Here is a 25,878-nt window from a genome sequence, read left to right as displayed (position 1 = left end):
ATCAAAATTTCATTTTTCTTTTGCATTTTTTCGCCGATTGCTTCTCCAGCTGTGGTCCGGAGAGATTGTTCGATTTAGGATTTAGATTCGATTCAGGCCAATGGAGATCTCGCACGAACAGTCCGGATTTATTCGAGAATATCTTGTGCAAAGCGCGTTGAAAATCCACGGATCGGGCGACTATTGGATACTTCGAATTCGAGTATCGGGATTCGACGATTCCTATCGTTTTCCAAGCTCCAAAGGAGCATGCTTTCTTGGAAATATTCTGACTGTTCGCGCGCTCAATGCGACTACTTGGCCGCGAGTTTCGAGTCCGAGTTGCTTCATGTTTCACGCGCTCTCTCCCCCAAAATCGAATCCTTCCGTTTGATCGCTTCCACCTTTGAAATGAAAATTCTTTCGTTCTCACTACGTGCAGGCCTCAACCTATATATTACTTTTCTCTATTTTTCGACGAAAACAACTTATCATCCAGCTCGTATTTCCTATCGATTATTAATTTCTCTTTAACGACTGCTCCATTCTTTCAGAGCTGTCGATTAAACTCGGACGCTAACAGAAAATATTCGACGAGAGTATTCATTAATATTTCACCGAATAGCAAATAAAATTAGCTCTAGAATTTAATTCGATTGACTGGGCAAATAGCAAGGTGCTACCGCGGTGTTCGGAGCACGTTACGAATTATTTTATAGCGATACACGCGGCCACGTCCCATTTACCATGCCTCGCTATTTGAATACCGTGTATTCTAATTAACCGCACCGTACTCCTGCATTTGTACGGATAATTAGTTTACTCAATGTCATTAATATCCGTAACGAGACGATAACTTCTCGAATACCCTGACTTACTATAGCTTCGTTTGTATTGTCGAACTTCGATGAACAACATCCTTCAAGATGAGTGATAGATTATGATAGCTGCGAGATAGTTCTTGCAACGTTATCCATCGTGTAAATGCACATCTGTCCGTTACTACGACTCTGTATATATTAAGCAAACGAGTCGCTATTTAAATCAGTTTCGTTATTCACGGTATTGCTCGCGGCCTACCCAAAAGACGTTTCGAGGTAACTTCGTATGGTAACTCTATTCATTGTCCTAACTTTCTTCCCAAACTTCTCCGACGTTCGTGCATGCGTCTCGGTTCTCGTGGGCGTAGGAAACGCTGGGGTGGAATGCGGCTGAAAAATTTGCGATTGTCGAGAAACGTATTGCGAGGGGTAGCCGGCGGATTAGCGAGGAATATGCAAGAGGCCCTGGGAAATTAAGGGGACAGAGATTTCGCGTTTCGCATAATGAAGGCTTTACCGTGGAACAATAAGATTCGCAAAAGTGGAAATTAAATTATATTTAGGTGTCCTTTATGGCAGACGCTCAGAAGATAGACAGGAATCTAATCGACCGAATTCTTAATCCTGTTTTCATTTTATACAGTCGAAAGAAAGAAAAAAAAAAAAAGAAAAAAAGAAAAAGTGGTGGGGAAAGTGATAAAAGATGAATCCTTACGATTGCAATATTTTCTTCTGATTTTTAGAACTTACATTGTTCACTTTGATCGATCGATTCGGATATACGTACTTCAAAGATAAATATACCTTCGCGTATAACACGTCTGTTGTTGATCGAGGATGAGATATAAAAGACAAGATTAAGGTGGCGATATTATTTATCTTGACGACACTTATCTTTAGTTATTTATATATGACGGTCCGGTCGCGGGTGTTGCAAAGAGATCCCGATAAATTTAAGACAGGCAGGCTCGTTTATCGAATATTCGTCGTAAATAGAGTATTTTCGAAGAGAAAGCCGCGGGAACGAAGACAAAATCGATATAACCATAAAGATACCGATCATCATAACGATTCGCCATTTATCGCCGAGTTTTAATGAAATTTAAGAGCGTTTCAAGTTGGTTGTTTGTGATTTACGCGTAGCACGCTGACAAAGCACAGAAAACGAAGTCAATTTCGTAAATTAAACCTCGCTCTCTCGTATCTGACAGTCTACAATAAAATTTCGGGGAACGCGTATAAAACTTGCGTTATCTTCGCGGGTAACGATGCGCACCAGCGTAATAAGTTTGTCAGAATGTACATAACGATATTTTATTTCGTCATAGAATAGCTAACACGATCACTCGTTGCTAGTAAAAAACGGCCGACGTCTTTTTATTATTGAGCAAATAGAGGTCTGGTCGATAAACCGTTCACTTTATCAAAATGGTATTGACCTGACCAGGTAAACACTGTGGCAATACCCATAGGCAACGCATATCGCGCTGTAATACATACGTGTTACATCCTACATTTCCTAATTCTAATCTACGTTGAATCAAATGTCACACCTAAGCCATCGGGGTGTGTTTTCCCATCGGCGATGTCGTGACGGGTATAACACTGGTTCATTCGTAAATGTCATTCATTATGCCATTACGTGGTACATGTCACGAGTATTAGTGGGAAAACACGAGATATATCGAAGGCAATTAACACGAAGGACATCGCGATAAGGCGATAGCCAGCGGCATTTAAGACACGACATGCATCGATCTGGTTTAGCAGATAACGAGGACGAGTTTCCTAATCGAGATTTTGACACGATGCATCGCGATGCTTTCTATTGCCATGTCGCGAAGAAGAACCAACAGCAACGACGATGATCAATTGAATTTTTCGACAATGCTGATGCGCTGGAGGGGATCGAAGCTTTTTTATTCTTTTCTAAACTATCCAGTAGCGAGAAATTAAATCGCGCCATCGATTTCCGTTGCGTTCCAATCGCGTTCAGCGAATATTTCCCAACCGACGGTATACGTAACCTAACCTAAACCTCTTTTTTTCCTTCTCCCATTCACTGTTCGATCCCAATCGGCGTGCCACGTTTCATCTGCATATCCATCGATTGAATATGCAAATGTTTCGTGTATCGTGAAACACCACTTACGCCGCGCCGCTGCGACCCTACGGTCTTTTGACTGTTCTACTCGCAGAAATACAGTGCCGCTTCTATCGGCGAAGAATGATAATGTGGCTTTATTTCGGACAACGGCGAGAAAATAACGGGGCCATTGCTATTGCTAGAATGGCGAAACATCGACCATTATACTCGGAAAATTCTTGGCCGAGGCATAGTCGTAAAAGAACAGTGGGAAATAGAGGGAAGCACGCGTTTGGTTTGCCGAAAGTATGAATATCGAATAGGTAAATCTGCCGAAGGCTTCTGCCAGTGGCACGGTCGTAGCGGAATGTCTGAATTTTATGTAACGTACGATATCATTTCGAGAAACAGAAGTATAGGATTAAACGTGGATTTTTTTTCATAAAGATACAGATACAGTACCTATTTTTAACAACGCGTAACGTAATCACAAATGTTACAGATAAAAGAATCTTTAATGATTTTATACTTTATAATTATTATACGTGTGTCTGATAAAACAACACGATGATCGATTTACGTGTACGAGTTAATGCATCGATAAAATCGAAATACATAATCATCGAAGATTACGGAATTACATATGCTATTGATTTGGTAACAATTAATTGCGTATCAGATAACGAAGATTTCTTTATCTTGATACGAGAACTAGCGATATTATTTCGAATGGTAACATGTAAAATCGACGGATATATTATTTTAAAAAGAAAAGGTGTATATTTTTCAAAGAAGTTTTTTTATTGAGTGATTTAAATTTATAGCTTTCTAAATCTATAAACGCTGATTCTAAATTTTGATAAAATTCGTACAGTCGTCGTAAATCCTAAAATTTCTAAATATTTACAGACGTTACGTCAGAACAAGTGCGTATCAACGTCTTGAGAATTTCTAGGCCGTTCGTGAACCGTAAATTCCTGCTCGAGTTCCCATTCGAGGACGAACTTCAGCCGGCAATTAAAAATCCCCTTGGTAATCGTAGCACTTTTAAACAATTAACGAGCGAGCAACTGCGTCCGCTGTAATTAACCGATAAGCAACCCGTCCGTTCCTTTTCAGTCTCACGTCGCATTGCATTGTTTCCATTTTCGCGAGCTCCTTCAGAACAATTCGACGGGGCTAACGAATTTTTTTCACCATAGAGCGAAACACAAGCACCCGTAACGCGAAGCGACATTTTCAAATTTTATTTTGCCTCCTCTCTTTTTTCTATTCCATACGGCGAACGCGAAGAGAAAACAAACGCGAAACTCTCGTTTCTCTTTAAAACGTCTCATAAAACGTTCCGATATTAACCCGAGTCTGTCCAAAGCTTTGTCAGTTACTCACGTCGCTAGCCTATTCTCTATTTGTTCTAATTTGCATACTCAAGTTTCACAAGATGGCTGATATGAAATTTTAAATTTCATCGCTGCGCAAAGCGCACTCTGTCAATTCGTTATACTCATTTTTTAGTGTCCACACCTACGTTATACACGTATATATATATATATATATATATATATATATATATATATATATATATATTTCGCCGTTGAGTGAAATTTACGATGGCTAGAAATTCCAAGACGCTGTCAGAATGTCTCTGTGCACCGAAGTAGATGCGTTTCTCGCTTCCCGGGCTCGATGCGTTGCTTTCTTCTTCCTCGTTAATTCTAACGAATTTGAAACGAGATACGAACGATTTTAAGATAGATGGAGTACCGGCGGTAGCATTAAATGAGAAAACTTAAGCGTTCCTGCGGTGTTCGTCGTATTACGAAACCGTTGCTGCGACTGTATGCACTAGCCACACTTTGGCCCGCTCTTTTCTTCGCCCGTTTGCTTTGTGCACGTTGATCCAACCATGCTGGAAGTTCCCGGTAAGACGTAGCCGTGCGTTAGGAGGCTTTTCGAAAAGCTTCAAGCACGTTACGGTTGGAAACACATACCTACTTTTCGCCGGGTGAAAGTCCCTGGAGAGAAAATATCGCGCTACACCTACTACAGGAATATAAAACTCGGCCGTTACTCCCATCCGGAACCAAATGGGTGAAACGATGCTAAATTCTTCTCAAGAATATCATCGTACTTGTCACGTAGGCTCGTGTTTCCACTTAGACCGTGATTCGAAGGATTCGCGAAAAATGTTCAAACCCCTCGCGGATAGAGCATTCATTGGCAGCCTGGAAACCCGATCATATATTCCTGTCTCAATTCGTGTCTAAGGTTCACGAGATACCTGAATGCGAAGATTAACGGGTTTTTCGATCACACTAAATGGTACGAGGAATTTAATGGACGAGGCAATGAACGCGTGTCATTGATCTGTCGCGAATAATCACGCCATTGTATCGGGAGAACAAGGACGTGAATTAGTCGTATTTCACAGGCGTTTCGTCGATCAATTTTAGTCTAGATGCTTTATTGTTATGGCTCGTAGCACAGTTACTATTCTCGCGAACATAATTCTTTAATACTCTCCTATAAATAAAAATTTAGTTGCAGGGAAATAAAAACAAAACGTGTCTGTAGCAAGGTGAATAAGAAACAGGAATAGTTTCAGAAATTTTAGTACAAGTTCATGGAACGGCATCTTGTTAAAAATTAATGTTTCATCAAAAGGTGTGCTAATAGAAGAGGCGAGGAAAAGGCACGCGGTATTATTGAACGATGAATAGACCGTGTGTTTTCTTTCGATCGACCTCTTTCTCTTTATTCTTATCCTAACCGTACTTCTTCTCTTCGAAGAATGTGTCGTCGAAAGATAAATTTTCATCCCGCGTGAAAGAAAATCGCGATGGCTGTTCTCTCGACCCTTAGCGAGAGCGTAAAATGTTGTCGTTCGATCGATTACAACAGATATCGGTTTGTTACCGAGGAAAAGAATTATTTTTCTTCCTTTAACGGAGCCTAACCTACACAATGGCCTATATAATATAATATGAATCGTAAACTGTGTGTGTTCCATGGTTTTCCTCTGGCAATGAATTGAAAACGAAATCGCCGCTTAATAGCTAGCACAAACACGGGCAGCCGTGCCGTCGCGCGATCATTTCCTTTCTCATAAGCTGAATTATGGCGCAGAGCGACGCGTTTGCGTGAAATCGGTCGTAAACGGGCGGTCAGCCGCAGCGCTAACGAGTTCGCCCTCAACGCGTTTCTCTCCCTTTCCCAGCGTGTCGATTAATCGGTTAATTCTTGGTAATTCCGTACATTCCCAATTAGCACTCAGCGAGTACGAGTACGGTACGTGGTCGGCGATCAAATTCTGTGTACAATGTTTCTAGTTACGAGTTTCAGCTTGTAAAATCGTTCGGAACTCGCCAGTTGCTATGGTTCAGCTTCTGAGGACAGGTTGTAGCGCGTTTGGTTCGAGACTTCGTGGAAATTGCACGAGCGGAGGGTTGAAAATGAGAGAAAGGTCGTGAAGAAGGGCGACAAGAGCGCACGAGGGTGTTTTATACTTTAACCGCGTACCTCGTTCCTGATATACCGGGCTGTGTCTTATCTGGTTATCTTGAGAAATGCTCTTGAATATTAGAAAGATTTTCTGACTCGGCCGAGTGCCGGAGGAATCCTCGGGGAAACTGCTGGTCCCTCGTTGATTGAATAGTGTCGAGCAGGCGGTTGCTTACATGCTTACAAGGTACAAGCTTGTCGCAGCAGTTTACCCCATGTAAATTGAATCACTATACCGCTACAACGGGAAGGTAACTACATGTCTACAAATTGCACTAATCCGGAATGGAATCGGTGAAATTTGCCGTGTCGCAGTCAAACCCCCGAGACTCCAAACACCAGATGCGTACGTATAAGCAAATATCCTCGAAGTTAACGCTCAGTTGGCGCTAAGAACGTCGTATTTCACGTCAAGACATTTAACCTTCCTGTGTACTCGTACATTTCGCGAGATATTTTTTCGAAATATTATCTCTGTATAAATCTGGCAAGATGATTTCTCTTCTTCGTAATTGGCCATTTGTAACGTAAACATCGCAGTTTCTTCGTTATCGAACATCAATTATCGAGCTACGTACTTTCTTCCCTGGACGCTCCGATGGTATTTCATCCGAGGAAAAATTAAATGTTTAATAGCAACATAAAACGCTATCTCTTGTATGCAGGCCGTGCCACGTAATAGTCGCATGCAAATCGTCAGCCGCGCGTTCGAGTCAGTCGAAGTTTTCTCGTTTCTCGTTCAATCAAAATGCGAGACAGTGTGATCGAGTGCCAGGTCTTATCGCGCCTACGGCCTAACCCTCGTAAACTTTTCTCTTCCTCGGTCCATTCCTTTCCATCGACCTTGTGTCTCTGCTATACGTTTCTCGTTGTACGTTTCTCGTGTCGTTGCATCGTGCTTGTTTTCCCTACCCTGTAATTCTTCTCTCAGCGAAGATTACATTCGCTAGTTGCTTGTTCCTAGTGCTTACAGCACTGATTTACGTAGTGAACACATCCATTCTGTTTCTCCGCAACCGTTCCGACGAACTCTCGAAATTCGTTTCGCGCGTTTTACAAACGCGCTATACAAACACCCTTTGGCGTTAATTGGCACGATTTTCGAAAAGCGAACGATTAACGGCGGCATATAATTACAAGTCTGCCAGGAACGCGTTTCCATGACGTTTGTTTACTTCGATCCACACTCAAATTCAACGAAATTCTCATAATTTTGAACGAACGTTTCAGATCGCGCGATTTTCAGCGGAAGTCTCCGATCGCACGTTTTAATTAAAACGTCTTAACCCATAAAATTCCGCGAGACCTGAGCCGCGCTATAGCATCAGGCATTCCATTTTGCGACGTCCTCTCATCGGTATTCAAAGAAAGCGTTCTTTTAATCGCCACCAACATTCCACGATCCTGCGGCAAGATTCATGCATCGGCCATTGCGATCGTTAAGTTCCTTATACCCATTTAATTGTTCGTCGATCTGTTAAGTATTCGATGCTTCAACCGTTCGACCAGATGCTCGCTGCTAAGACGAGTTAATTAAGCGGCACGTTTATTACGAGACTTAATCGAGTTAGAACGGTCGCGTCGTCCAACCGATCTTCGTGCCCTCGGACGAATTTCGTGACTCTTTTAGCCCGAGCCAAGTCTCGATATGAAGAACTAGGCTGATATGACTGGCACAGCGATAATAACCACGGCTGCGAACAACGGTAACATAACGACGTTCTCTTCGCCGCTCTTCCACCTGTTCTTCCAGTTGACGAGTAATAAGCCGGTCAATTGGCGTAGTCGTTGCCGCTAATGAAGTTTCCCCTCGACGAGGAAATATCGAGAAACGAATTAAGAGCGTGCTCTGAGTTGAAAAGACTTTCAACGATGCAATGTGTATTACCAATTCATCGAGCGACTAAAAGAATACGAAATGTGAATCGATTGATGATTCGCTATGGATACACTCGGTAGAGCGAGACGGATAATCCGTGTGGCTACGGTAAAATTTCTTCGCGATTAACCGACACGACGTTAGAAACGATCGGTAATGATGCAATTTCTGGCTGAAAGTCCACCGGTCAAAATGTTACGTGTATCGTTCATCTCGCTGTTGTTTCATTAACCAACTGGATAATGGACCGTCTGGTTGTAGGGGATGGTCGTAATTGAATTATCTACATGATAGATTGCAACGGACAAAATCGTTCTTTTTCTGGTCCCCCGTCCATCTACTTTGTTCTCCAATTTCCTGGTTTCGTTGCGGTTTCTACGGTCGCGGAATGCGACTTTGTCTCCGGAAGAAATCGTGATTGGTTAGAGCGACGAACGCTTGTTAAGTAGTTTCGAAAGTGCAGGTTGCTCACGAATTATTTTTATACATTAGTGTCAGTTGTCCGTTTACGATCGCAGGAATTTTAATTATGCGGCTAATTAAAGACAACGTTCGATAACGGCTAATCGGAAAAACGAAGGGATAGTTAACGAGCGATTACGAAGGGGATTAAAACCGCTTTTATAATTACGTATCGAAGACGTTCCCCTTTATGTAGTGGTCAGCGAGGATGAGTAAAAAGGAAAAGTATTCGTTGGTAGATCTCGACCGGAATCTGAAATCTAATCCAGTGAAATAGGCTACGGTCACCTTACCCACGTTGGGTGGCACCGATAAAATGTAATTTAAATCCGAGGAAACGTCGAATCCGAGCACAAAAATGTCAGGACCGATCGGGAACGCGTGACGAGTTAACGAGAATCCGATTTTGCCACTGTCTTTTTACCGATGGCTATGCAGATGAAAATAAATGGATAGAAAAGAAAAGGGAACCTCGTTCCACGTTCTTTTGTTACTAAATTCGCGAAACTTTTCCTGTCGGTTGATTTTAAAATTCGAAAGTTCTGGCTGCAGGGTGGTCCGCGTAATTCTCGTTCTAGCCATCTATGTCAGTTGTGAGAAAGCTGCACGGAATTCAATAAATCGGATGTCTCTTCTTGTCCGCTCGGATCACCGTGGTTTTTCCGCCGAGTTATCGATCGCTCATGCGTTAAGAAAAATTTAATCCGTCTTTTTATCCCGAAAATCGCTGCAAGAAACTGTTTGCCTGCGAAAATTACGATTTTATGATCGGCCGTTTCTTTCCGAGTGAGAATACGAAATTTATAGTGGTCGCGATACGCGAGCTCGATCTCAGCGGAAGATTAGGGTCGATTCGCGCCCCGAGCGACGGCTCTCTCATTCCGCTCGCAAAAACGCAGCAATTTGGCGAGTCGTCTGATCCGAGGTTTATCGCTGTGACGTGTGTATGTTGTGTCGAACTGACAGGGAAAAAAGCCGCCGGCTCGAGCTTCTTTTATTGTCGCGGGAAATACCACGGAACCTGGCAGTTTCTAAACAGAGTTAAACGCGTCGTAACTTGCGTCCTGACGTTCGAAATGCTTTCAACCGTTGTGTGCTTTTTCTCTTCATAAATCAAGTCGACTTGCAGTAAGGACTCTGTGGCTGTTCTTACGGTTATTAAATCCACGTCTCAATTACTTTCATTAATAAAGTTCCGCGCGATAAAATTTCTTAATTTTGCAGATTAGAAATTAAAATTTCTAAGTTTAAAAATACCGGGACGGTATTATGTAGGAAAGAAGAATACAGGCAGCTTTCGATGAGATTATTTTAATCAGAAAAGAGAAGCGAACAATTTTATGCCAATTTAATAAACTAAATTGCCAGAGTTTAACGAGAGCGTTTCCCAATCGAAATCCAATCGATGTTTCTGTTACGAATCGCATCAATTACTGCCATCAATTACTCGGCTGTTGATATTGTCGACAATATATCTCGCACAGAGGAGGCTGAATGTCAAGCCGACCATCAAGGCGTTCAATCGATGTTCGTACCTACAACGAGACACGATTACCGTGAACAGCGCAAAAACACGTTCGTGGCTAGCTCCTAAACCACGCGACCGATAAACTTTGTACGCTGATACGCCTGCGGGACGTGTCTCCAAGTTTATAACCGCGAAACAGCGAATACCTGCCACTTCGTGATCGTTACCCGATTCCTGTATATTTTTCACTCCAGTTCCGTCCGAGTTCACTCAGTTCCTTTCTCGCAAACTGTCCGTTCACGTTATCTTTTTATTATTAAATTCCGGTAATACGCATCGGGCCAACGTGCAAAATCATCGATAGAATTGCGTGTTATAAGAACGAGCCAATAGATGTGTCTTTCTTCGATTAGAACACATAATTCCAATTTTCTTTTTCACGTAGCTTCGTCCAGATCCGTTCTATTGTGCCTTCTGTGTCGCGGTGAACTGTCTGTCCATCGTAACGCGCGTCGTGCCACCTGTGGCTAGCGAGCTAGCTCGATTCATCGACCATCAGAGAACGTTAAATCGTTACCCACGAAATTCATCTGTCTTCTTTATTTGCCACGCTTTGTCTCGCGTGATTCCACTCTATATTCGCAAATAAAAACCGTGAAATCTCGACGTCTACCGTTTTTCTAAGCATTTTCTCTCTAAAAATTCCTGAAACTCTGGCGTATAAAAGATGAACAAGCGATCAGACGGTTGTTCTCACGAGTGTGTTTATTTAAAACGTTTGCAGACGAGACAGAACAGCGGGACGGTAGCGAACAGCGAGGGACAAGAAGGAACGACGAGCAGCTGTTCGCCGAGGACGTCGGCGGCTACGATAACGATGACGATGACGACCACACCGACAACGTCGACGTCGACGTCGACGATGACAGTCGCGTCAATGGCGATGCCATTTGTGCCCGTGGAATCAGAAGCATCGATATCGTCCAGCGCGACAGACCAACGGCAGCAATGTCGTTGGCAATGGCAACAGGCCCCACAGCCCCATTCGGCGACTTGCCCGATCACGGCCACGTCGTCCTCCACATATTTGTCGGCCTCGTCGTCCACGGAGGCCACCAAGCTGTCAACGAACGTTCTCTTTTCCTTGCCCGCGTCTCCAAAGAGATCAGCCCCTGAATCGTCCAGCAAGACGCTTACTATATCGAAATCTCAAATGAAAGGTGAGTTAATTTAACGATTATCAAATGGTCGTAGCAATCAGTTTTGAGACATCGTTTGCACAAATGGACTATGTCTTTTTTTAACGAGAGAGTATTGATTTGCATATTCCAATAATCTGCAGTAAGCTGTCAATTTGAGGAAGACGATTTAACTGGTGACTGGGACTCCTAATTTTTTTGATATAATAATTTTTCAATTTGTGGATCTTCCTCCGTTTAATTTGTCTCATCGTTTTTTGGTTGAAAGTAAATTATATGGTATTTCCACTTGCGAGGACTAAAATCGATCTAAGTGGAGTTAATTTTTAATTCTGTAATTATAGAAATTTCGGATTTAAGAAATGACCAGATTAATCGTAGAAAGGCGAAGGAATTCACAACAAGGTAAAAAGTTATCGGAATTAATATTTTGTCCTCGCATAGATCTTATGTAAACAACAAATTACTCAGCTTGTATTAGAATTAGCCCACTTTTGCTCTCGATGCTTCATTTGCAGTCGAATCCGATATAGGTTTTTCAAAGATAAGAGAGAATTGGTGGGTAGAAAGTGGAGTGGTATTCGTTTGTAGCCGAATCTGGTACCTATAGGTTGTTTGAAGGCAGAAGAGGACTGATGGGCAAAAAGTAGAGTGGTATTCGATCTATTTTTACGATCTTTAAAAGACAGATAATCTTAAATTCGTAGCTGAGAACTCGAAGAGTTATGTTGGTGTCACATTCTATCCATATTAATGGCTCCAAACAAATATAACAGAGATTTTCTTTCTGTTTGAATTTCAAGGATTAAATACGATATCGCGCTGGAAAGCTTAATATGAATTTAATCTGACGTATCCTAACAATGTATAACTCTGCTCTTGTGTTATAATTTGGAAGGTGTTGTGGCGATGAAATGAATGTACCTGTGGGATATTATTCGTAGGATTACTTTTGAGAATATTTAATCGGAGATGAAATAAACATAAATCATGATCCAGGAATATATTTAAACCGTGTAACGAAATTTATTACTTTAATAACCGAGCTGGAAGTATCCGAGTGAATTCATGAAAACATAAAACGACTCTCGCTTTAAACGCATCCATGACTTTTCAGTCATTTTCCATGACATGAAAGAAAATGTTCATATATTGCATCTGTAATTAGTTCTGTTATGTGATAGAAATACAGAGCCGAATTTCATACGAAAATTTATTTTATTGTTTGTGAATTAAGTTTTAGATATTGTGGTGCCTTTTGTTTCATTAGCTTATTATCAAATTAATTAAAATTAATTATGATACCTTTATAATTCCGAACGAAGACACGATAATTAAAATTTCCAATATCATATCTCTTTTACAGTCATTAATTCCAGCGAATCGTTGAGCAAAAGAAATTCCACGAATTGTTTTTGTTACACGGCTTATCTTTCCACGCAAATTGGAAACAACCAAACCGTTTTGTATTTTATTTATGGTATTGAGCCATCGTTACGAGCCACTACTTCGTTAGCGTTGTCAAAACAGAAGAGAAATTCGCAAATACATAGCTACAAGATGGTGCAATCAACAGCTTTTTCGTCATTGCATTGGTATACTGCTGTATACGGACGTGAAATGGTCCGTGTGACGTCCTTCATTGTCTGACCGTCAAGGCCCAAGCACCGTTAGACAGACCCACAATAAACCTAAGGCCCTATTAACACCGAATCTCATTAGCTTGCAGGAACCTTTAATCCTGCAAGTATTTTCGGTTTATACCTGATACTTAAAATCCTTAGATTTATTGCACGTTCTTACAAATTACGGAGAAAGCGGATATTTTTCTAACAGAAAAGCAGATTTTTCCCATAAACAAGGTCGCCCATGAGTCACGTCGGTAAGAGGCTTCTTCCTCTTATCTTCATTTCTAACGTTGGTCATAACTAATCGTCATCGCGGATCGTTACCCTCACTTTTCTGACGAAAAGTGTGAGCAACAAATTCACGTTCTTCGTTCAAAGGGCACACCCTTACCGAGCTTTCCTCCGTGATTACATAGGAACGAATTTCACTTCTTCTACGGCATCAGGAGGGTCAACTCAACTTCTTGTACTTGCGCTCTAGGCTTGTTCCACAGTAATATTCAAGTAACAGTTAAAGCTGGTCAGTTAGTCTACATCGACTCGAGTCGAAGGACAGTGCAAGGAACAGCAAGCGTCGGGAGTCAAGCAGAATCTACAAGTCGAAGACAGTCAATCGACAGAAGATATATCATCACCGTCGTCGACACGAAAGGAGTCTCAGGTTGTACTCGTTTGCAATTGCTATTTCACCTACTCAATCTTGTATTACATTGAAGTTGTTGGATCATTCAGGTATATAATAACCTGTTAATAGCAGCGTTATATTCAATCAACCACCCCTATTATCTCACAAGAAATAAGGGATCGAACGATTCGTGGCGCCGATTAGTCAAATCGTAACGGGAATTTATGACTCCCGTTGGCGCGCTTCTTCGAGATCGCGTCTCCCCGCGAACGTCCGAAAGTTCATGGTTCTCCAAAGACTGTTCTTCTGCCTGTTGTTCATCTGACTGTTGTTCATCCTCGTATTGTTCCTCCAGTTTTTTCCTCCTCTTGTTCGTCGACCTCCTTCGTCCCTCCTTCGCGTTGATAAAAAGTATAGATAGGTATTTCCCTATCTACGTTACCCCCGTAACTGATGCTTCTTGTCCCATTCTCTTTCCACATTCTGCTGGCATTCGTGATTGGTAGAATCGTATCTTCTTGCTCTCCCATCACCATCGTACTCTCTTCCACGCATTGGTTGTTCAATGAATGTGCAATGAACCTAAGGACTGTTTTAAGTACCAGGTATAAACCGAAAATACTTGCAGGATTAAAGGTTCCTGCAAGATAGGGCCTTAGGTTTATCGAGGGTCTGTCTAATGGTGCTTGGGCCTTGACGGTCTGACAATGAAGGACGTCGCACGGAGCATTTCACGCGACGTAACAACTGCAATGTTTTTGCGGCAGTTGCTTTTTTTGACATTTGCGTCACGCGCAATCAGAAGTATAGTTCTTCGTGACGTATATTCGTTTAGAATCCGAACTGTCGCCACGATTTTAACCGTTTTTGTTTTTGACAGGAAATATCACCGATACTTAAGCTCGACTCTTTTCAGTATTTTTCCCGTGTTTTCTATATGTAGACCGTTAATTATAAAAACGTAAAGAATGTCAGCGCAACGTTCAATTACATAAATCTTTCGTAAAAGATCTATATCGAAATAAATATTAATTTCAAACGAATAACAAAATTGGCAAAAGATTCGATATAAGATTCTTATACCGTACGATACACAGCTACAAATTAATGATTAGACCTTCGACAAATTTCAAATGCTTTTTTCCAACTGCAAAATCCTCTTATAAAGACAGGATTAAAACGTTGGTCGACGGTTCGTCCAGTGGCAAGATAACGCGACGTTAAAAGCAAAAGGATGTCGCAAACAGAATTTTTGGATCAAAGAAATCTCGTCTACGTCGCTTATTAGAGAAACGGAACGCAGAAATATGCCGGTCCCTTTACAGCAAAGCGACACGTGTGTCAATGCTGACTTAAGCTTCTTCGTAACTTCCGGTTCGTCTGATATTTTTAAAGAGATCCTTTATACCAAAACATTTTATGCGTGCGATTCTCAGTTAATGATGCCTAGCTATTCGTTCGAAGATCAGGTTACTTTCTATAGAATACCATTCGCATGTTTCGCGCAAATCCTCCTCATACGATGTACGGTCGTTGCCGAGAGAAATTACTCGCGTTACTTCTTTCGAGAGACGAATGTCGAAAGTTTACTCTCAGTTCAAGACCCATCGAAACGAAGAGATAGCTGCAGTACGTAGAAACTAATGGTTTAATCTTCTAAACTTAACTGCGTCCTTATTTATATCGTCAATTCGACGAATGTTGAAAAACAACTTCGAAAGGACTATCGCGCTAAATATATCGCAATTCGGAAAGAACCATACTTTGTTCCTTAAAGGCTTACTTCACCTCTGCCTTTTAGTGACTACTTAAATGAACGTTATCTATTTCCTGTTGTAACATTGTATTAGATATAAAAATGTTTGATATCGTATCGTATCGTTGATTCGCCAAAAGAGTAATGCGTCTAAAGAAATATCAATTTTCGGATATGAACAAAAGTTAATTCTAAACCGAGGTGTATAATATTTTATTAGAAATTCTAAAAATTCAAAGGCTATTATCTAAAAATGACAGAGAGAAGGAAATCTATCTTTATCGATAAATGGACGCGATATTAATAATTACGAACTACAAACTTGTTGCAGACGTGTCGATATTATAAGGCGAGGGGTTAATTCTCTTGGATATTGTCGAATTATCTCAGCATCGTTTCCCTGTCGTTCGCACAGGGTAAAAGAGAACTACGACAAAAAAAAAAAAAAAAAAAAAAGAAGAAAGTAAAAGATCGGAAAATCACAAATCCGTAACCGGGTTAGGCAGAATCTATTTGTCGACGTTCCTTCCTGCGCGGTTTTTCTTCGTCGTTACCCATTAGCGCGAAATCGCGGGTATCCTCCGGCTTCACTCTCACTCGTTCTCTCTATCTCGGTCTACCGCTAGTTGCAGCACAATAGCGCGTGGATACGCCGGTGGAGAATGTGCTTATAGGAAAACCATAGCCGCCGGTACGAACAAAATCAATGGGCCGTGAAACGAGGCTATTAAACGGTCGAGTCAAGCACCGACGATCCAAGTCCGACCAAGCTTGTCCCTTCTCATCGTGCTCGCCACTGGCATCAAACATCGCGGAATGTTATCGACCGAACTGTTTAATCAGCTCGAACGTCCGATCTTTCTAACCCTACGTAACGAAGAAAGAAAAAAAAAGAAAGAGTCGATAGACGGTTGCGGATTTTACGATTTTTTCGACTCGTCTTCGCGATTTCCGAGTCCGATTATAATCCAAGTTCGTTCGTTGTGCTACTGTCAGTGTAATTAGCTTCGGGGCTACTAGCGTCTTAATCGCTTTTCATTATTTCCTTTGTTGTATATATTGCTCGATCGAAAGATAGTGTTTCAGAATAACAGATATTTTAATTCGATATAATAGTTCGAGATTTGGAGGGGTCGCCTGGTAATTACCGCTACGGTATGACCTCCAGACGCGAGCCTCGGGCAGGACGACCGTCAAGGGTACCGTAATGCGGACCCATCATAAACAGTAGACCTATTGTACAGTCCAGGTACTTTAGGACCTATCATAAAATACCTATATTTTATGCGACATCTCAGGAAGACGGGACACGCGGGTTTCCCAAGGTAACCCGCGCGAACCGTCACTAAGGCAGCCAGCCCATTCAGAAATACACGGCTTTACCCAAGGACCAAGTAGGAACAGACCTGGGACACCCCCACGACGAACCTTCCGCTACAACAGCAACAGCCCCAAGACTCACTCTTGCAGCAGTATTCGACGAGTCAAGACGTATCAGTATCTTTAATAGTATCTTTAACAGTATATTCCGTAACTGGTTGTTAGTTTGTGTTAGTTCCGTAACGGATTGTTAGTGCAACAAATATTGCACTCTGCGAGAAAAAGGTATTAAAATACGGTCGTTGAATCGGAGCTAATTAAAGAATCGCCACGTGATTGTGTTGAGGGATTACGCATTAAGACCGGAAGGAAACTCCGCTTTGTGCCGCTATGCAGCACGTTTCTTGAACGCGTTTTGCCACTTGCCAGTTGTCCCCTTAAATTTTTCCTTTCTACGATGCAACTTTTTTCAATATTATTCATCGAGAAAAGAAGAAAGTTGGAACGAAGCTGTGCGTGTTTTATTAATCGCATTGAATTTCGCTGTTGTAGAGTTCAGGGAAGCTTTCAGACTATTCGACAAGGACGGTGACGGAAGCATCACCAAGGAGGAACTCGGCAGAGTGATGCGTTCGCTAGGACAGTTCGCGAGGGCTGAAGAACTACGCACGATGCTACAGGAAATTGATATTGACGGTAAGCGCACAGACATCGAAACCCATATATCTACGAAAAAAAAAACTTTCCTATTTTGAAACTAAGAAACGTCACGCTATTCCATTAATTCGGCTATGGAAACAAGGCAATGTAAACGTGACGTGCGACAAAATAGACAAATGTGCCGAGAACCACGGTGGAACGTGGCGTTAATCGAAAACTTCCCATTAATATTCAACGATACTGTGAAAACGAAAGCGCATGGCGATCGGGTCGAGCACAGAGGTTCGTTAAAATTCGTAACGGTGTTTCCAATCATCTGGCTAAATTCATTAGCAACACGTTCGAGTGGAGCGCAACACCAGTCCCTTGCACCACTCCCACACGTAAATCGTTCCGCTGTTGTTACGATCCTGTGGTTATAGTTTACGAACGTGAAACAAATAGGGATAGCCAGGTGGATTCGTGGATGAAGGTGATAACCGAACCACCGGCGAATGTCGCAAGTTTCGTTCGTTGGTGTAACCACGTTGGCCCACTTACAACCTTTCTGCCTAACGGCATCGCCTTAATTGCGGGTAATTTTCCAGAAGTGTTCTCTCGTCCAACAATGGGGAGAATGTTCGTGAGTGGAGCCTCTTTATTAAGCTAAATCCATTTCTCTCTCCCCGAGAACCCCTTCCCATCGTTACACACTTTTACCCCTTTTCGTCCGTCTATATCGCCACAAAAGCGGCAGACGGTCGTTTCGTTTGCTCGTTCTTATTTCGAAGCACGTGGCTTGAAATTCTTGACGGCATATCCGATCCAACCTTCCTATCGTTCCGATGTCTAATCAGGAAATTCGTTGAAACTTAAGGACCAAATCGGTGGCCGTATCGCGGCCGAAATCTTGTCAGCCTCCTCGATACTTCTTTACCCTTTTAAAAGAGACGGGATGGTGGAAGATATCTCGGACGGATAAGACGCAAATTTTCGGTGAAAATTAAACCGCGCTCGTTGTTGTTTATGTCGATTGCTTCGTTAAGTGAACCGAGGCGAGGTTGGAGCAATGGAAGTAGATATTGGTTTCCGCGCCAAGGAGCGATGCTCTCGAGTTCGCCGTACTTTTTTGCCACAATACACAGGGTTCATATAAGAGTATCGGGACCTGTTGCTGATTCCTCCATCGCCAAAAGGAAAATTTCTTTTATCGCAATGCAATTGATTCTTCGCTTTACGATCGTGCTTTGTCACGGTACTAAAAAGCACAAATTTCACACTGAAACTGGCACAGTGATCGAACCGATCAACTCGTTGATCGGTTCGTAGAAATTTTATAGATTTACGATGATGTATGATTTTTGGAAAGTTTGCTTTTGTATAAATGTACGTTATTTCATCCCTTTCTCTTTAGCTTCTTCGGTAGAAATATAGGCGCTTCTTTGTACTTTAGTCGTTGTTAATTTCGATGTTGTAAACTTCTGATCTGAATGGTACATTGAAATTCCAAGCAATGTAGCAATGGCCACAATCTCGCGCGAGAAACCTTTATTCAAATGGAATCTGTGTTTCGCGGAATTACTTGTACGTCTAAACAAACAACGACGGCTCATTTCCCATGACGAATCCGAAAGCTGTCGTCGTCAATTGCGAGTCGTGTTTATGGCGCGTAAAATTTTCTCTCTCTATGTAACGTCTATCGTCGCTCGATAGGTAGTTTGTTATACGTCGACGAACGGCTTGTTCGTGAAAGATTTTATCTCGTTGACAGGGTTTTTATTAAACTATACGACCCGTTGGAAACAACGTAACGCGAGCGAACTCCTATAATTTACAGCGTTATGAATATCAAAAATCATTTAACTTCTCAACACTGATAACCAGATTTCATAATATCCAGATCACATAGATACACGTTATTTGTCTTTAAATATCTTCATTCCTGTTCGAAATCTTAGTCGTCGACACAAGTCCATGCTTTGCTTCTTTAGTTTCTATTTGCAGTCGTTGCAACACGTTCTTTACTTCGTTTTCTTATCGTTTGCTTACTTGTCGCAGACTTACTTAATAGTTTGCGACTTTTTAACAGTTTCCTTCTGTCAGCTTCAGCGCGACTCGTGATTACAAGTCGGTCTACTTTAACCGTTGTAGCTTCTTCAAAGAATGTATTTAAAAGATTAATTGGACCGGTTTTGCAGTTTACAAATAATAATAAAGATACTCGTATTATCTTTATTTCTCTTTCGTTACTTGAACGTGTTTTTATTGTTTCTTTCATCAATCTTTGTTTCATCTTCCTCGTTAATATTCCACAGCTCACGGACGTTCCCTCTAAGTTCATGTAATTCTCGCGTCGAATATCGTAACGGGAGCGAAGAACTCCGTTCGTGAACGTCATCCTCGCCGAATCAACGCCTGGTTTTCCTGGCTTCACACGGAACCTCGGTAGGATCGCTTCGAATTTCGATACTAGAACCTCGTGGCATGTACGAGTAATTAGAAATACGGATCTGCTGGCGGCCCGCGATACGAGACCATTGCGCGCGTCTACGTCTAATCGGACTCGTTTCATCGTGGATGCATCTCATCTCGATGAATACGTTCGCCTGTGTGCATCGTATAGCATTGAATAAAGAGAAAACAGAGAAAAAATGGAAGAGAGCGGAAAAATATTCCTATGCGCACAGATACATCGGCGACGGGACAAAACGGAAAGAAAAGCCGAGAGAAAAAATATCGCAAGATACTCCGACGATAGGACGCTCATGCAATCGCTCTGATGCGACATCCATCGCGCCATTGAATGCACCCACTCCTCTACGAACACGAGGAATCGTTCTTTCCGACTTAGTCGGGCCAACCAGACCATTCGTATGGATGGTTCGCGCCATATCGAATGTCAATCGTCACGTTGTGGTACTTCATGTTGCGTGGTCGCAAGTTGCAGTTTAGTTGCTGTACAAACGGGTAACAGGATGATTCTATGCTGCTGACTAAACGATTATAGCTTCCACGATTTAACAGTATTTTCTATATATATGTAATATCAAAAAAAGGGGTTATACGCTTGGTTTATTATATATTTAGGTTCGAGTTGTCTCGAGATAGTATAAGTTGTAAATTTAAGGTATAAACTAAGAATCGTAAGAGTGCTGGGGAAGAGAGAAAGAGAGAGGGAGAGAGTGTGTAAGAGTGTATGCCTTGGTGACGTCAAAGCTAAATGAGTAAAGGAGTGGGAGAAGGGTGCAAGGGTTGAGGATCAGCATTTTTTGACCTGGGAAGCCAGAAGTTGTGAGTCGAGTGTTACAACAAGAAGAATAGAGTAAGAAGATATTGTAGTCAGTTTTTGCATTGGGTATTGCTTGTTAAAATAAAACTAAACTAAATTTCACTTCAAATAGAACGTCCCTTCTTGTCCTTGCTCTGGGCTATTTAGATACTACATATAAAACTTAATAAATGCACTCTTTATATGTTTAAGGATTCTCAATTAAGATGCTATTTAGCTACAAGGATCATGTAAATGGGCAACTAAATACCATTACCAGTAGATATTTCTTTTTTTTTAAAGAGACAGTGTTTACTGTAAATTTTATTTTTATTTTTTATTAGGTTTTTTAGTTTTATTAGGTTGTCCGAAAAGTTTCTTTCGTTTTATGAGAAAATAATAAACGTACAACGTTTTCTGTTTTATATTATTTCGTCGAATTACGTACGATCGATTTTGTTCTGTCGAGATAAACACCGTGGCATTTCACAGACTTGATTGCACGTTTGTATGAAGGTGCACTGTTGTAAAAAAACACGTTTGCGAAAGAAAGATACTTTTCGGACAACCTAATACATCCCCATTTTCGTGTTTCTAATAGTCGGGTTGCATGCCACGCGTATATTCCATCGTTAAAACCATAATCCCTTCAAATCCTAAAGCGTTCCCGCTGCGAAATAGCAACAACGGCGCATCATCCGTGTGTACCTAGCCTTAATCGGGACAACTAGATTATTCGTATGAATGACTCGTGGAACGTCGAATGTCGATCGAATGGCACGTCGCATCGCGTCCTGATGTTTGGCTTTTCGTATGGAGGTTCCGACAGTCACTGCTACCTATAACTCGAAGACAGGTTTTTGCCGACTGGAACATTATTCATCGGCGAAACAGTTTTACCGCGAGAAAGTTGGAGAAACGGGGCGTAAATTGATTTTTGCAACCCAGTGGTGTTGTCGGTTATTGCACGGGCCTCTGACTTTCGCGGGATTCAGCGGATGTGAAAAATTGATTGAAGCCTCCACGGATTGTTCTATAAATCGTAGTTAGGGATAAAGTAATTGGACCGAGGGATTGAAAACAAAAGCTTCAGGTACCTTTGCTCCATTTAACATTTTGATTTATTCGTAGTCGTATTGTGCTTATTTCAACACGGTTTTGGTTGTTCGGTATCCACCTGAAAACTGTAGGTCCCTCGTGGTCAGCTCATCGTTACATGTTCGGAGTGTAAACATTGAGACATTAGTTAAAGTGCTTTGAAGTACTGCGGATAACAGAGGTTCTTGAGTCTTAGACTGTTAGAGCCTTGTACGGGAGTATGATTACGACAATGATTATCTCAAAAATAACAGCTTGTTAGTAGTACAATAGCAGCGCTAATGATCTTGGCAATCGACGCGACTTCAAATAATAATAAAAAACAATGCTTCAGATTCGGATTTTAGTTTATCTCTTAAATTTGATTTACGAGTTTGCTTATAGTTACCAAAGTTTTACGTGATACAGCATCCAAATATATCAGGTTTAGCTATTGTATTATTACGTTAAGCGCTGCGAATGTTTTTAAACAAATTCCGTGTTGTTCCAGTGGAAATTGATTGTTGAGAAATTAGTTTCTAATTGCAAGTATACTATTCGTCTGTAGCCTATTCTAGAACAGCGTGTGTGTAGAATGTTAGATCAGATGTTATTCGAAGTTCATTTTAAAAATAGGCTTTAGGTTGCGATCGATCCACTTCAACGAAGTGTTAATTAAAATTCGTGACGTCTGCCGTGTTTGCGGAACGAGACTTCACGTTAGCTTCGTGTTAGCCTCTCGTGCTTCATACATATTTTTACAAAAATGCAATTCAATCATACGCAATTAATATCGAGACACCAGCAATTCTTTCTTTTATGCACGAAATTAATTTTAATGCTCGAAACATTTTTTTATGAAAATTCCTCAAAGTTTAAAATACAATGAATACCACGTTTTATTAAAAACGTACAACAGTGTCCTGGAATTTTCTATGTCGATGTTGAACCACTAACCTTGCTCGCGCATTTAAATATCACTGCAACTTGTTATTTCATTAGCACTCGAAGTACGTGTCAGGAAATCAGTTACGATTAAAAGCGATTCGTTCGATAGCTTTTCGATCGATGAATCGCCACCTATACGTGTGTATACAATGTTTCAAATTCACCCTTACTTTTCTCCACGATATCTAAATCTGTTTGTGTAACTGCATATGCGAAAATGGCCAACATTCATCACCGTATTTGCCGACGTTCGAAATTTACGACAAAAAAAAAAAAAAAAAACGAGAAGATTAAAATGTTACATAAAATCGGAAACGCAACTACTACGATATAACGTGGCTTCCGCGAGACAGTTTCGTTTTCTGTAATACGAGTCTGGTTTTAAACCAAATCGTCGATAACGATTCGCCACTCTGATTTGCAAAACGATTGTAAATGGAACGGTGATTCCACGAGGTCCAGTAAACAACGAAGCCTTGCACGACTATTTCATGTACATATTCCATTTCAAACGGCTATTTGATACACAAACGAAAGAGGAGTGTTTCGTCACAGGGGTATATTAGGTTCCGTGATCCCCCTCTGTCCATCTTTGACTTCATTTTCCGGGGGAAAATGTTACGAGTGTATCGATACGACGTCTGACTCGACGGCCACTGCTATTTATTTCGCACGACACATGTCACGCTCGTTATTTGCTTTTTCGTGAACGAAAAATAAAAATATATTTTATGTATATCGATATAATCGTAAAATATCATTGTAAGAATGAGGTCGAAAAACATCTCCCCGGAATCTTGATTTCACGAGTACGCCTCTATTTATAGGGATATGGTTGAATAACATTCTTCACGGTTCACGGTTAACACGAATTGGATGACCACAGAGGATGCAGCCAAGGTTCCATACCATTCGTTCGTCTTTTACGTTTTTCTCATGATCCGAGGGGAACATCGTTCAACAAATCCTGGCTTATTTAGATCCCGATCTATTTCTTCGTTTATGCTTGCATGCCGTATTCCACTTCTGTCGAACGCACGACGAATTTAAATTTGCTGTTTCTGCATCTGTAACGAACGATCCCCTGGGCTGCTGTCACAAGCTCTATAAAATATTCCGCTACTCTTTTTTCCCCTTTCCGCTCGCCCTTTGCGACACGTTTATTCGCGCGCAATTATTCACAAGTTTAGCGGTGTTTACGAATTACGGAAAATCCGTGGATGGGGGGCGATCGAAAGCCCTTCTATTCGTCGCTTTAACGCAAACAAACGAAAATAACTCTTCCTCCCGAATATCATCGACGGTATTGCGCGATTTAGAGTGAAGTATCGTTTCGAGAGGGATTGTAAAATGTACCAACAACCAACCGTTTGCTTTTTCGGTGGCAAGAATTCCACGATACAATTTATTCCGAGAGCCGGATGAAAGTCACGAAACAGACTCGGCTAATTTTCGAGGAGAGCGTCCGTTTCCCGTTTGTGTTTCTCGCCACGCTCATTGTCGATGAAGTCGCTAACTTACGACGGTGCTCCCTGCTCAAGATGCGTCAAGAGATTGCAAAGTGGCGGCACGGTTACTCTGGTTACGTCAACCGCGCGTCCCTGGAATTTACCATCTGATGTCCGGATAGGTAAACCAAGAGCACTTCGCGTGAACAGTGTCTGTATGTACCTTGCGTTTACGTGTCTCTCCGCGCTTGCGTTTACGTGTAAGTATACTGTAGTATATACAGAAGCGGAACAAACGGAGCGCCAAGGCGAGCGGTTGAGCGTGACGCAGTTGCGCGAGTGCAAAGGTAACCGAGGCTCCTCTACTGCCAGACTATTAGCGTATCTAGACAGACTGCATCGCGTGTTTGTTGGCCTTTTGCGCAACGCCCTGCTTGCAAGGCGAGCACGCGTTAATTCGTCGTAACAATATACTAATTAAAACTTGGGCATCCGCTTGAATGGCACGATCGTTTACACCGTACAATCTACGGCAACTATTTCACACGTGGAGGTCGTTTCTCGATCTCGGCACGTTCCCCGATTCCGTATGACTCGTGTAATTTTTAAACGCAAAAAGCTATTTTATTTTACAAATTTTTACAAACATTTTATTGATTTTTACAAATTTCACAAATGTATCACTGGTAGAAATATTCGTTTATTATCGATTAACGGGCTATAGTCCAATTACATGTATGCACTACATGTCAGTCATATAAACAAACACAATGTCATAAAAGTACAAACACAATGTCAAATCGCCATCTGTATCGCGAGCTTACACAAGGAGCGTTTTAACGAAGAGATATTTCCGGCGAAAAAGTCCAGGCACTCGGCAAAGTGGTTAGCATATACAAATAGCGTACAATTAGCAAATTAAGAATACACGGTACACAAATTCAAGCTGTTGAACGTACATTGTTAGCATAAAAAATATTGTTTCTCCTCCTATTTTTAGAAGGTACGCAGGTACTATTCGTGCTAAGGAACGGAAAATCAATATTAGTGGTTAAGGATTTTTTTTTTTTAAGAAAAATCACGTTACGTATCTTCCTTTCATCTGCAAGCGATGTCGTGTTAAGCGTACCAAGATCAGGCTATAATTATGAAATTATAGTTAGCAATATTATATCGCCAAAAATTCCTTTTAAATTACGTATATCGTTAGGTATTTCAAGTACAATTGGAATGTAGCTTCGCGATATTGTCGTTCATTGTCCGTTATCTGAGTTTCATTGTTCTCATCTTTTTCTCTACACACGCTGTTATACAGTTATGTAGTTTTTAGATAGATTTTTTGTTTAATTGAAATAGGTTACTCGGAAATTGATAAGCCGTTGGAACGTCCGACTCCCACTCAAATTTCCGACCGATAATCCAATTTGTCGACGAAAAAAAAAAAACGAAGGAAAAGCGCGTTCGAATAATTCTTCACGCCCGGGCGTTTAATCGCCCGAACAAACGAACGTTGCTTATCTCTGTACACGTACGCGATAACACGACGTGCATAAGTTCACGTGGACACGAGGCTGATAATATTAGACACGTGATTGTGCACGTTTTATGTGTAGACGCGTTCGAAATCCGGCGGATTTTAGAAACATAATCGCGCGTAAATCGCGGCGCGCTCGCCCGGAATAATATTTCGACCGTCTCAGGAGGACGGGAAATCCTGTAAAGTCACAGAAAATTGCCGAGTTTCGAAAACACGACAGCTTTGCTTGGAGAAGAC

General features: G+C 41.5%; 1 protein-coding gene across 3 annotated transcripts in view; it reads left to right on the top strand.

Annotated features, from left to right (window-relative positions):
• LOC126868852 (uncharacterized) overlaps positions 1 to 25,878 on the top strand; it is a 152,077-nt gene that overhangs the window by 23,921 nt on the left and 102,278 nt on the right. For all 3 annotated transcript variants that reach the window (XM_050624794.1, XM_050624795.1, XM_050624793.1), the window contains exons 2-3: positions 10,981 to 11,416; positions 17,277 to 17,420. In XM_050624794.1, the coding sequence (XP_050480751.1) occupies positions 10,981 to 11,416; positions 17,277 to 17,420 (580 nt within the window). The remainder of the gene's footprint in view (positions 1 to 10,980; positions 11,417 to 17,276; positions 17,421 to 25,878) is intronic.

Source organism: Bombus huntii, chromosome 8 (assembly GCF_024542735.1).
Source record: "Bombus huntii isolate Logan2020A chromosome 8, iyBomHunt1.1, whole genome shotgun sequence".
Taxonomy (NCBI): domain Eukaryota; kingdom Metazoa; phylum Arthropoda; class Insecta; order Hymenoptera; family Apidae; genus Bombus; species Bombus huntii.
The sequence above is the reverse complement of the archived record's forward strand: the minus strand, read 5'-3'. Positions and strand labels throughout refer to the sequence as shown.